General features: G+C 39.2%; 1 protein-coding gene across 1 annotated transcript; it reads left to right on the plus strand.

Moving 5' to 3' along the window:
- Positions 1–11,690: 11,690 nt before the first annotated feature.
- FUT9 (fucosyltransferase 9) lies at positions 11,691–12,776 on the plus strand. The gene has a single exon (XM_072857856.1). It carries the CDS (start codon positions 11,697–11,699, stop codon positions 12,774–12,776), a length of 1,080 nt encoding a protein of 359 aa, XP_072713957.1. The 5' UTR covers positions 11,691–11,696.
- Positions 12,777–13,307: the final 531 nt, after the last annotated feature.

Below are 13,307 nucleotides of genomic sequence, written 5' to 3' on the forward strand. Positions count from 1 at the left end.
CAGCAAATCCAGCTTTGCTGACAGAGTTTCGACTATAGTTCTGAAAAAAGGGTTGTGGTTTTTCTTATTGTACAGAACAAAGGGTCACTGACTTAAATCTGATTAAATCTTCTATTTCCCTTTACTAACGTACTACAGGCAAGAAGATGAGGATGTGTTTTCAGAGATTTGAAACAAAGACACATGCCAGAGATATCTGATCTGAATAAACATGATATGACTAGTTTCTGGTGACATTTGTTTGAAGGAAGATATTCTATCCCACAGACTCAACTGTTTTGATGTAAATCGAAGTCATCATTGTCAAATATCTATTAAAATCTTTATGATATTGTGGAAATCACTTCACCTTTCTGGGACTTCATTTCCACCCCTCCTTTACTCCCCATAAAGCAATTTCAGTAATAATTTTTTGACTGTGCTGTGATTAAAACTTAATTAATGCTTGTAAAAGTCCAAAAGGTTCTTCAAGGGAAGGCATTTCGGAAGCGGAAGTATTGTTATTACTAGAACAGCATTTTATTTTGCTTGTATGGTACTTTTAATTTATAGATTTTCAAGTATTTTATTAGAGAAGGGAAAATGTCATTAGTCTCATGCTATAGGTGTCAAAAATAAGATAGAAAGTGGTTAACACTTAATTTAACACAAATTAAATTCCACTCAACTAAACTCAAGTTAAACTGATAGAAGAGCTAGGAAGTTCTCCTACCACGTTTTTCTCTGCCCCATATATGAGACTTGTCAGGCACCAACAGGCTCTAATTGCCCTGGCACCATGTGCTGTCCTTCATCAGATCAAGATGCTGGTCAGTAAGATCAAGATTTCCTAATACTATTATTATTATTGCTTTTGATTTCATTCCCTTTATGAGAACTTACGATATATATATTCTAGCAGAAATTCCATTTAATTTGGCTCAGAGGGAGACTTTGTGGTATTTTAGTCTTTGTTTTATGTGACATCTCACCGCATCTGATCATGCAGACCAAAGGCTGCACTCAAAAACCAGCTTGTATGCCAAGCATTAGCACGTCTGGCTGTTAGCCCAAAAGCCTCGTTAGGGTGCCTAGACCACCTGCCTAATGCAGGAAATTAGTTAGGCACCTAAGGACAGAGACACACAGCACAAGCAGTGGAAGAGGCTGCCCAGAACAGGACTGGGATATGTCTTCCTCCATCCCTCACCGAGGCACATCCAGCACTCTGAAGGCGTGGGTCCTTCTTGGGATTCAGATCTGGGAATTCTCCCTTGAGATCAGGGAGCTAGCCCCTTTCTTTTATGAAGAAATTAGGGAATTACACCTTTTGAAACACAGCCAGGGGAGGATTCACCCAAAATACAGACCCATTTTTGTGATCTTTCCAACAAAGGAGATTCAAACCATCTCTGTCACCTTCTCATTACAGGGTTGTAAACTGCACAGGGAAGGAAGAGGACTCCACTCTCTACTGCTGCAGATGTGCCCCTGGGTATAAATCATTAGGGAGTCAATAGGTAAGAGACAGAAAGAGGTCAAGGGAAAATAGTTGTGTCTTGATTAGCAGCTAGGGCACCAATAAGGAGGAAAGGATTCTTCCCCTCTAATCCTAAAGCTCTTCACACATTTTCAAATTGACAGCCATTGTCACCTAGGAGCTAGGAAATCTTTAAGAAAAGTGAAATATCTAGGTCTGAATCACTTCAGGCTGAAGTAGGATTCATATCTAATAGGTCATAGCTTCAACTGCTGCATAAAGGGACTTAATCCTATGCCTGTTTCTTTTAAAATCAGGCAAACAAAAAGCAGCTGCTACCACTGCATTTAAGATGGAGTCTGCTCTTGTAGGCACATCTACATCCTTAGGGCTGAGAGCTGGGGAAATAGCTAGTTTATCGATTTTGAATGGCCCTTCCCTGTGAAGAATGAGCCCCTTCTGGGGATGTGCTGGCACCAGGCTGCTAAGTGCACAGGAGCCTGAAAGGCAGAGGGCCAGAGAGAGCTTAAGCATGACCAGCATTAAGAGACAAACAAACAGAGGTTTTTAAAGGGTTGCAGTTTCAGCGTCAGATATCAGTATTTCCCCTGAGCCCTATTAGTAGTGCTTTTTTCTAGTTTGGGGCTCCTTAGGACTGGGGTAGCCTAATCAAGCAGGGGTTTATGTCCCTCTTATCATTCTTGTCATCAGATTAGTCCTACCCACCTTTGCTAAGCTGTGTTAACTCCAGGGATTCACAGACTGTTTGCAAAGGCAACTGCCTGCCATCATTTTTCTTTACACCAATGTCCTCAAAGCAGAGGAACACAGAATTAAAGAGTGCTGCTGACCTCATATCTAGCTCCTTTTTCCCCCCTTTTCCAATTTATTTCGCTTGCTCTCTCTCTTTCTCCTTGTATTTCTTCCTAAATATCTGTGCTGACTTTCTTTAGAAAGTTACTTTCTAAGATGGCTATATAAAGTCTTCCTCATGTAGTAGGAACAAATGAGAACACTTTCTTTCCTCTGTTTAAATGCCTCTTTTTAATACATACAGTAGGGTTGTACCAGAGAAAGACTATGGGCTGCAAACCTTAAGATGGGAGAAAGACTGCTTGGCAAATTGTATTTCCAAGATATAGTAAATAATTTTACATTCACTTGTTACTGTAGTGGTAAAAATTTTATTAATTCATTATGGAATTTTTGCTCTATTAAGAGCAGAATAATGTATGACAGTAAAAACCAGTAATTGAACATCAGGATGAACTGCTTTAATGTACACTGCAAATATTTAACTTCTCTTTTTAACAAGCATAAAAGGAAGACGATAAGCTAAGAAACAGCAAGTAGCTTGAGTCTTTTCAAATGAAGTCTGATCTCTGTACTAACTACTGATCTGCTTTGTACAATGTACTGTCAACAGCCTGTGTAGAATATACTTCATTCCCATATTCTAACCTTGAGAGTTGCTCTCTGAGGCATCGGTGCATATGTTAACTCGGACAGTAAGTAGTAACAAGAAAACATCATCTTAGAACATATAGGTGTTTGTAACTGCTGGAGGATTTTTTTCAGACTTGGTCATTCAACCCATTCCTCATGTATTTGCTATTTCTTGACTGAAGGATTTCTTTTGTTTCTTTTCTACAGAAAAAGTCTTTTCAGTGACTTTTTGTTAAGCTTTGTATTTCTCAGCTTGTTATACTAGTAGTTCCAGCTCTCTGCTCTTCCTTTTGTTATGCACACAAAGAGACACTCCAATAAATTAACCACTGGTTTCTCTCAACTGCGTTTTTGTTTTCTCAGAGGGGTGTGCAGTTTGAGAGGTTTAGGGATTGTTATTTTCACTAGTTTTACAATATGTACTGTCTAAAATATATATTCTATTTAAAATATGCTTTCATTCTTGCTATTTAAAGTTGCAGGTTTTGGGGGATTACGTTTTTGTTTTGTTTGTGTGTGTGCATATGTTTAAACTTCTTAGAATATTATTAGGAAAGATTCTGAATTTACTTTGTATGTATCTTGCTCTTTCTCTCTGTGCATGAATAAGAAGCCACTTGGATTGGACTCTCAAAAGTCTTCCATCTTGTTTTCAGTGTCCAAACTTGGCTAATCTTTACAGTGACTTACTAATTTGTTTGCTCCAGCAAGACAAAGCACTTCATTTAAGAGTTTTGTTTTATAATCACCTTCTATCTTACACCTGCCAGCCTCTTTCTTTAAAATGTTTAGCACTACCAAGACAACTCACCTTGAAAACATAGCTGTTGGTGCGCAATGGGAAAATGGTTGGTGCTATTCTTCCATTTTTCCAATTGTCCATGAGTTTAAAGCTGATGTTCTTACACTCACAAGTGCTCTACATTACATCGCTTACCTGAATTGCATTTTTCCCAGATGGAAAATAAGCAACCATCATTTTTGGCACTCAGTATCTTACAGTATGAAGGATTTGTATTCTTTATACACAGACTCTAACCTGAAGCTTTGAGTCACTGATGCTCTTTTATGAAAGCTAGAGCAGTGAGGAGCTCTGCTCAAGTCGTTTAGACAACAACTAGCAGAACCTGGATAAGGATTCTTGGCCATCATGAGTCCTGTTGACCAACACTTAGTTACTTCTTTGTTCAGAATAGTCAAGAAATCCAATTCAGTTGGCTGGATTTCTAAAACAAATGTCCATCCTTCCACCCTGTGAGAGGAAGAAAACAAAAAAAAAGGTCTTATTTTCAAAGAATATGGACATATTCCAAAAAAATAGGCCTATAAATTATCACCTCTCTTCTCCACTTTCCTTCTGACTGTATTAGTAAGTACCATTCTCCCTTTCAGACATAGAGCAGATTTGAGCACTTCAGTTTCTCCCTTTTCTCTCTAGGGCAGTTGTTGTCTCTCTGGCAACTAGTATCCACAGCACTTAAGACTTTGCAAATTAAAGCAAGAACATTGACCTGCATCCTAAAAAACCAGCTGCATCAGTACAGATCCCAAACCCAGAGGTATAATGAGTTTCTTAAGGAAAAGGCAGGCAGAGAAGTGAAATGTTAAGTACAGATCAGATTATGAGGATTTTATGGTATTTTTTTAGAGGCCTCTCAGGCTTTCTTTCTAGGCTACAGAGCTGTCTCAGGAGTTATGCTGCTACTGGCAGAATCCTCCAGATCTATGCAGTTGTATCTGCAAAAAAAGCAGTATTAAATCCCAATTAAAATTTTCGAGCTTGCCTATGCAGCAAGATTCAGCAGAGTAACTACTGCACACAGCCTCTAATCATATCTACACAAACAGCTGGTGCTTAGAGCTCCAAAAGTCTTGCTTTGCCACAGAAGTAATGTCCCATATAGTAAGCATTCACTATTATAAGTAGGTATCCTCCGCTCTTTCCTGATTCTGGTTTGTCTGCTTTGCATGGAGAGGTTTTTCCATTGTACTAGGGAACTATATACTAGGAAATCAGCCAAAAGCAATTGTGATTCTGAGATGTGGAGTTTAGCACACATGCACAGCAAAGTCTATGATTCTTCTTCTGCCACTTCATGCTCCATCTCTGTTTGGCTTAGCTCACACCATTTTCACAGCTACTGTGAGTTAACTAGGGCTTTCTGGTGGGCTGGTGGCCATCACAAATACATAGTTTGTGCAGGTATGTTATTCATATTTCAGCTGGTCAGCTGCAGTTTTACAAGCCAGCCACAAAGCTACTGAAGAGCTCTTTCTGCAGTTCTGGCAGAATCAGAGAGAACAGCAGTTTGCTGTCCCCAGACCACATGGAAAGAAAGGAGAAAAATCACTTGCTTCTGGAGCAGCTTTTCTTTGATCAGCTTCATTTGGTGCCCTTTTCAGGGCTTTTGAAAGAAGTGTGGACTGGCTTGTGCTGCATAGCTAGGATGAGCTTTATCTTCAGAAAATAAAGAGCACTTTCCTGGCAAGACAGATAAAGTTTGCTACTAAGCTACAGTGGTGAAGAACTCCCTTTTCTGTAGCTAGCACAGTATGGAAAGCCACCGCCCCTTTCACAGAATGCTATCAGTCATAAACTAGCTGTGATGCGGACAAGCCAACGTGGAAGTTAAGGTAAAAAAGGTCCTGTCTCTGCATGTTACCAAGGCTGGCAATGCTGCTGAGGTTTCTGAGAGCTTTGCATGCATGCATTTTCCAGTTGTGCCAGGGAGGGAATGAAGAATACTCATGTTCCCTCTGAGACAAACCTAAAAGCTCATAATTAGAAAGTGACACAGCTGCAGTGTGAAGTGGGGTGTCCTGACACTAATGCCAGATTGTCTGGAAAAGTTCCTCTCTGATAGGATTTTTGGGTAATTCCACTTTTTTTTTCTTTCTTTTTTTTTTTTTTTATATATATGTGGCAGTGGGGGTGGAGATAGGGTCACTCCAGTATGGACAGCAGTGCTGTAGCCATTTCCCTCTGTTATTCTGAGAGACTCTGTGTCCCTGGCTATTACCTTTTGCTGTGCAGCTGAATCGCAGAAAGGAACCACTGAGCCGTTGCCTAAGCAGCTGGAGAGTGACAGTGTGCGACTGCCATGGGGAGAAGGAGAGGATAGATGACAATCACAGGGGAAGGCTGGGGGCTGCTGAGCCATAGCAGCACGCTCTGTGTTGCACAGCAATTGGGAGAAGGGAGCTGAGAATAGGGTTTTCCGCAGCAAGACCTGAGGGGACAAGATTCAGAGATTCTCAAAAAAGCAGCAGTACCCAGCTAGCAATTGACAGGAAGCTTTACATTTTGCCTTTGAAAATAGGGACTTTGCTGTTGTTGTTGTTGTTGTCCACGCAATTTTTCAGTTTCCTTCATATTTTCACTGTGTACAGTATGGCAATTTCATAGTTTGCAAGACAAGTTTCAAGATGGGGGATTTTTTTACTCATTTATTCAGTAATTCTTTGCAGTTTGAGACTGCCAGCTTGTGTTTTTATTAGGTGCATTTTACAAGAATCTGTGTTTAATATTATCACTGAGCACAAGGCTGGAAGGAATCAAGTGAGGTCATCTAGCCCAGCCCAAGGACCTGGGGGCAGAATCTGATCTCTCATTGCTTAGTGGTGCTGTCTAACCTGTTCTTAACAGTCTCCAGTGATAGTAGGTTCAGCACCATCCCTAAGCAATCTATCTCAATGGCTACCTGTCCTCGGGGTGCTCTTAGATCATTTTTCTAAAACTGTTCAAAATAAAAATTACCACTGTTGAATAAAACAATTCTATACTGTTCTCAAAGTGCAAATACACAAAACTGGAATCTGAGGAATTGAACAAATAACCCGGAGACAAAGGAGGTGGAGAGGGGAAGAAAAAGAATGTTGCAAACAATAGAATAAAAATATGGAGTCTGAGATTAGCAGCTCATTCAACTTTCAGCCTTTAACCATATGCAGCTCTGTTGAGCCTTTTCATCCTGGGCTGCTTTCAGAAATCTGTGGGACAGGCATGGAAAGGCATGGAAAGCAAGCCCAGTTTGGATAGCAGGGGGAGGGGGGGGGGAACCCACCGTTCCAGTTGAGACAGAGGAGGCATAACTGGGAGCCGTGAGAGTTAATTCCAATAAAAAGAAGCATTCTTCAGTCTCAGAGAGCTAAAGCAAAAGCAGTTTGGGGCACGTCCACACAGCAGTGACTTGGAGATAAGAAGTCACACTCAGGCTATCCTGAGGCAATCAGTTTTCTTTTAATGCTGTAGGTGAAAAAGCTTCAGCTAATTGGAAGTGTGCTCTAAGAAAACACAGCTTTTAGCATAAATGCAGATATGCCATGGCTGAGGCTGGTGAAACATGCCAGAGGACAGGGAGAGCAATTTCAAATGGGCCTTCTTTCTAACAATAACAATTGTTTGCTTGTGATTCCTATCAGTTCCCACTGCAATCGACTATCCTTTTAATAGTGCTGGAGTATCTACCTAGCTAGCTGTCTGCTTCTAAATGGGCCTACCTCTGACATCTCTTTGCCGCCGTGTCCTTCTGCTCCTCAATCTTGATAAGTCCTCTGTGCCAGAAATGCCCAGTCTGATCCCAGGTGTGATCCTCAGAGACTGTCTTGAGGTCGTTAAGTATTTCTTCTTGAGTTATCCTGAGACCAAGCGATGATGAAGATAAGAGTTAGCCCTGAACGCTTAAGAATTCTAAGATGAGAAAAGTAACAAGTGATTTTTTATTCATTATTCAGTGTCCATTATTTCAAAAATCTTTGCTCCAGCTTAATTTTAAAATACTGTCCTTTTCCTTTGGAAAATTTCAGTACGAGACTAGAAAGAAAGTTATATCTCTGCAAGTAGTGCTATATTTTGGGCTACTGGCAAAACCTTGAGGGTATACCAGAGAAACTGGTGTAAAAATATACCAGGGAAACAGGCATTGATATTATTGACCAGAAGGTTACATTTTCTCCCTCCTGCAGTGTTGCATAACCAGAAAAAACCATGTCTGTCCCTTCTGGAATGATTGAGAAGTCACTGTCATAATGAAGCCATGATAAAACAGTATCCATAAAATCCCATTTTATTTCTTAGTGAACATGATGCATTGACAAAATAGATATATTTTTGCAAGTCTTGCCTGGTGTACTCGGGGTTAACATTACTGGTACCCTGTTACTATCTCCCTGTTCTTGTTGCTACTAAATGGAGTTGCTTGCTGATGGAATGCCAAGTTTTGAACTTAAAAAGGAGCCGTGCTAAGTTTTGTACCTAGAAAAATAGTCTTGTACTGATGAAATACTATACTTTCAACTTGGAAAAAAAGCACCTAGAAAATACTTGCTATGCCACAACACTCTGAGATGTACTTTATAACAAAACTATCAAGAGTACTGAATTCTTCCAGTTGGCAAAATTCTCAGTAAACACATTTCTTTGACAAAGTTTTCTTTTCAGAGTCTGGCATGCCAGAGATTGATGGGGGAGGGGATCTGCAAAAAGGAAATTTGTGATTCTGTGGTAGAAGGAAAGCCATGAAAGAGGAAGGGTGAGCTAAGGTTACTTGGCTGGATGTCTTGTAACAAATGTCTCCTTAGCGTCACCTTTATAGTGAGAATTACAGCGGGAGATTAATGGTTTTCTTGGGCACAAAAGAGAAGAAGGAAATAAATAAATATTGAAAAGACTCCACATTTTGGAGAATATTGTGAAAAAAATATTCTATGAATTCTAGTGGACAAACAAAAAAACGCATCCTATACTTCCTAGCAGTATGGACAAGCTACTTCTCAAGAAAATAGCATTTGTCAACAGGTACTTACCACATGCCTTCACTTTACTTCTGCCTGACTGTGTACAGGACTCCATCCCAAAAGCCATGAAGGCAGAGTTTGCTGGTCCATTCCATAGGTTCCTCAATCTGCTTTATGAAGCACAGAAGTTATTGCATCTGAGGTTAACACTTCATCCTGAAAAACTACTGCTATTTCCAGTGCACATCTTAATAGTTATTACTAGAGTTAACAAAAAATGGAATAGAAAAATAGAATTCCATTACAAAATCCTGTCCAGCTCCTCGGGGTACAGGTAAGTGGTATTTTTAGGAACCTGTTCAGGTCTTCTACTTCCTTGCAAGCCTCTCATTCCAGGTTTTAATGGGTCTTGCTTTTACAACCCTTTTCCACCATCCCATTAGCAGTAGCTTCAAAGTGAAGCATGCCAGTGATGCCTATACATCTAATGGATGTATGAGTCTGTGTAATGAACAGCTAGTCCACTGAATCCAAAGGATGGAAAACTAAAAGGACTATCCTGACTGTAGGCTAGTGTTTTGGTGAGAGGCAAAGTCTAAGTGCCATGATCTCAGATCAGGAGGGGGCACGTGAGTTCACAGGGCAGCAAAGCAATACAAGGAAAGAGATCTGGAAGGGTTAAAATAGATAAACTCACCTGTTTAGTGTTGTGAGATGCTAATATTGGTACTCTGGGTACCACAAACAGCAAGTGTTTATCCTTACATTGGCATTACAATTCAAAAGCTTCCTAAACAAATGCAACACCATGGACACACTAGAATTTCAAGCAGAGAAGAGAATACATAATATCTGGTCATTTCCTGTGTAGCAAGAATTGCCATGTGATGATGCAGGGTTTTTTATTAGTTAGCAGAAGAGCTTAGTGTAAAATAATCCCTATCAGAGACACTTGTGTCAAAGGGCTTTTAACTGGAGGGTGACTAAGTTACAAGGCACAATGTTAAGGTCCTTTTCTGATTTCTCATCCATTTCAATCCCTAGAAAATGAACAGTCTCTGTGAATAGACATCTTTCCCAACCTTTTGTTCAAACTCAGCTCACGCTATGTGTTCAGTGAAAAGCTATACCTATTCTGTGTGTTGGTTTCAGTAGCACAGAAACGAAGAATAGACTTACATGAAGATTGGCTCAGCCTCTTGTTTTTTCCTTGAGCTTCATGTCTTAGAGCTGCTCAACCTAAATCCCTTCTTCCTCAGAGACCCCGTTCTGACTTTCACTATAGTAAGGGCAGTGAAGCAGCCTTCTGCTCTCATGGGTTATAACCTCCCCTCTAGACACATTTTCCAGCAAAAATCAACATAGGCTAAAAAAAGCCGATGTGCTGTTGCTGTAAAACCACATATTTCATTCAGAGGGATTTAAACTGATGAGGATAAATGGAAAAGCCATGGACACAACAGTTCCTCCCCTTTACTCCCTTCACCAAAACAGGGGAGACATTGTGGCAAATTCCTTTTTCCTCAAGATATAATGTTAGACTAAAGCTAAGAATGACATTCCCTCCTTTTTCCTTTCCTCAACAATGAATGTGAAAACATTTTTGTTGTAACTGTAGTACTACACTCACACATCAGTTTTTACACTCACAAAGCAGCAAAGTTATGTTGTATTAATGGCCCTCTGAATCACATTCTACCTTGTTTTCATTCTGAATTTAATCACTTATTTCCCAGGTTAGAGGAGATGAGCTATGAAACTGGCTTAGAAAGCTTGAAATTCTCTTTCTGCTTTCTGTGACTTTGAATTAATTTTTTTGATTTATTCATATATATTATATATTTTAAGTATGTATTTAAGGGTCGTATTTTTATAAAAAATTTTGTGGAGCAAGCTAGTAAAGATAACAAACCCCCACATAATTGAAAAATATGCAGAAAAAGAAAACCAGACAAATTTTATACTTGTGGAAATGCGCTGTAGAATTACCTTTCTACAGTAGGCCAGTATATTCAGAACACTTCTTTTTGGTAACTAACTTCCACTCCTTTTTCCTTGTATGTCATAGTGCTCTTTACATGGTTAACTGAACATCTCTGAGTTCTAGGCCTACATTCAGGAGCAAAGGTTAGCAATAAGCAACCCCTAACTTTGCTAGGTTTCACAAGAACCATGTGGAAGAGAAGTGCTGGAAAGAGATTTATCAGTTCTCTCAGGAAGAGACAACCAGAGAGAGGACAGAGGAGGCTATATGAACTCCTCACCCCTTTTTTCCATGGGAAAAATGGTACCTCGCAAAGATGCAGCATATCTTTACTTTTCCTAATTTTTAACACAGGGCTGTGGCATAAAAACATAATCAAATATTTAAGGACATCTTTTTACTAATTTTTCTTTATGTGGGAACTATGTGAGGCTGCATGTGGGAACAGAGGAGCTGAGAACCTCTATTGCTGCTTTCCTTCCCTAGCTATTTTAGGAGTCCTCTGGAGAAGGCATGAATGTTCATCCCCATGTAGCCATCAGGCATGAGCTGGTTTTCTAACAGTCTCATTGATTACAGAATTAAAGTTCCAGTCCCTTCCTTTTTTATTCCTTTAATCCTATATCCTCCATATGTATATACACACAAATATGAATGGACCAAATCTGCAGCATGTTATGCCTTACACAGACACAAGGTCAGAATCAAAGGGTAATTTTGTCTGTCTTGTATGTGTCTTAAGCTCTTGGCCTAGGTTCTAAGCAAAAAGACTTCTCGAGATATGTACTGATTTATACCAAGTATGAGATGTATTAATATCCTGCTTTTAATTTATGTCAATTAGCTTTTAATGTGAGGAGGAGAAATATTCTCACTTTGTCATGATTAGCATGCAAGAACCCAAAGTTTCTCCACTCAGAGGAAATTTCTGAGGTTACAGCTCAGTGATATTGAAGTTCTATCCATTTTGATGTCTGATGTCTGATTGCTTTAACAGGACATATATACGTAATTTAATACCTGATGTTATTTTATTTCTTTCTCTTCCTCTCTTTTTTCTCAGAACAAATTATGATATCGACATCTAAAGGAATTTTCCGGCCATTTTTTATTATCTTCATTGTCCTTGGTTGTTTCATGGCATTTATACTAATTTATATCAAACCAACAAGTAGCTGGATCTCTGGTCCTATAGAATCAGCCAGTTCAGTTTTGAAAATGAAGAGCTTCTTTTCTTCCAAAACAGATAATCTTAATGAAACTACTGTTTTGATCTGGGTTTGGCCATTTGGTCAGACATTTGATCTAACATCCTGCCAAACAATGTTCAATATCCACGGGTGCCATCTGACTATTGACCGCTCACTATATAACAGATCCCATGCTGTTCTCATTCATCACAGGGACATTAGCTGGGATCTGACTAATTTACCTCAGCAAGCCAGGCCACCATTCCAGAAGTGGATTTGGATGAACTTGGAGTCTCCAACTCATACTCCACAAAAGAGTGGCATTGAACACCTCTTTAACCTGACCCTGACTTATCGGCGTGATTCAGATATTCAGGTGCCTTATGGCTTCATGATGGTTGGTACAAGTTCTTTTACATTTGAAGTGCCAAGTAAGGAAAACTTGGTCTGTTGGGTTGTAAGTAACTGGAACCCTGAGCACGCTCGAGTCAAGTATTACAATGAGCTTAGCAAATACATTGAAATCCACACCTACGGACAAGCCTTTGGAGACTACGTCAATGATAAAAACTTGATTCCAACTATCTCCACTTGCAAATTCTACCTTTCATTTGAAAATTCAATCCACAAAGATTACATTACTGAGAAACTTTACAATGCTCTTCTGGCTGGATCAGTACCAGTTGTACTGGGCCCTTCCAGAGAAAACTATGAGAATTACATTCCAGCAGACTCTTTCATACACGTGGAAGATTTTCTCTCCCCCAGAGAGCTGGCAGAATATCTTCTGATGCTTGACAAAAATAACAAGATGTACCTTAGTTATTTCAACTGGAAGAAGGATTTCTCAGTGCATCTTCCTAGGTTCTGGGAATCACACGCATGTCTTGCTTGTGATCATGTGAAAAGACACCAGGAATACAAGTCCATTGGAAATTTAGAAAAATGGTTTTGGAATTAATTTCTGTGTGTGTGTATGTGTGCACTTTTTTGAAGAAGCCAGAAGAAACTTCAGTCCAAGTGGAGAGGAAAGGAAAAGAGAAAAAAAAGAAGGAAAGAGAACCTTATGTCATGGTTTATCAGCTATCCTCTCTTGGCTATCCTATTTATATTTTGTAAGAGATTTTAAAAGATCAGCAGCAGCAGTCATCAATACTCAATTTTAAATTATAATGTACATACTAATTATGTGCACTGAAGAATATTTGATTGTTTACTATAATTTTTAAACAAGATTTTCCACATTTTCTGTGAAATATGTCTTACACTTAAAGTAGTCATTTTTAACACTTGTTTTTTATTTTTAACATTACATTTTCTGTTTAACCTATTTGGAAAATAAGGACACAACTTTTAAATGCCAGAGAGAACTTTAAGAACATAATTTGCTGTTCCAGTCTGAAATGTGTGTAATATTTCAAAAGACAGTCAAGTTTTTTATGGTTCATCTTACATTTTAAGAACACAGTAAAGTTCAATACCTACCATTATT

The sequence above is a fragment of the Ciconia boyciana genome, chromosome 3 (assembly GCF_034638445.1).
Source record: "Ciconia boyciana chromosome 3, ASM3463844v1, whole genome shotgun sequence".
Lineage (NCBI taxonomy): Eukaryota > Metazoa > Chordata > Aves > Ciconiiformes > Ciconiidae > Ciconia > Ciconia boyciana.

Excerpts from the sequence above, each read along its gene's own strand:
- FUT9 (XM_072857856.1), top strand. The coding sequence starts at position 11,697 with ATGATATCGACATCTAAAGGAATTTTCCGGCCATTTTTTATTATCTTC.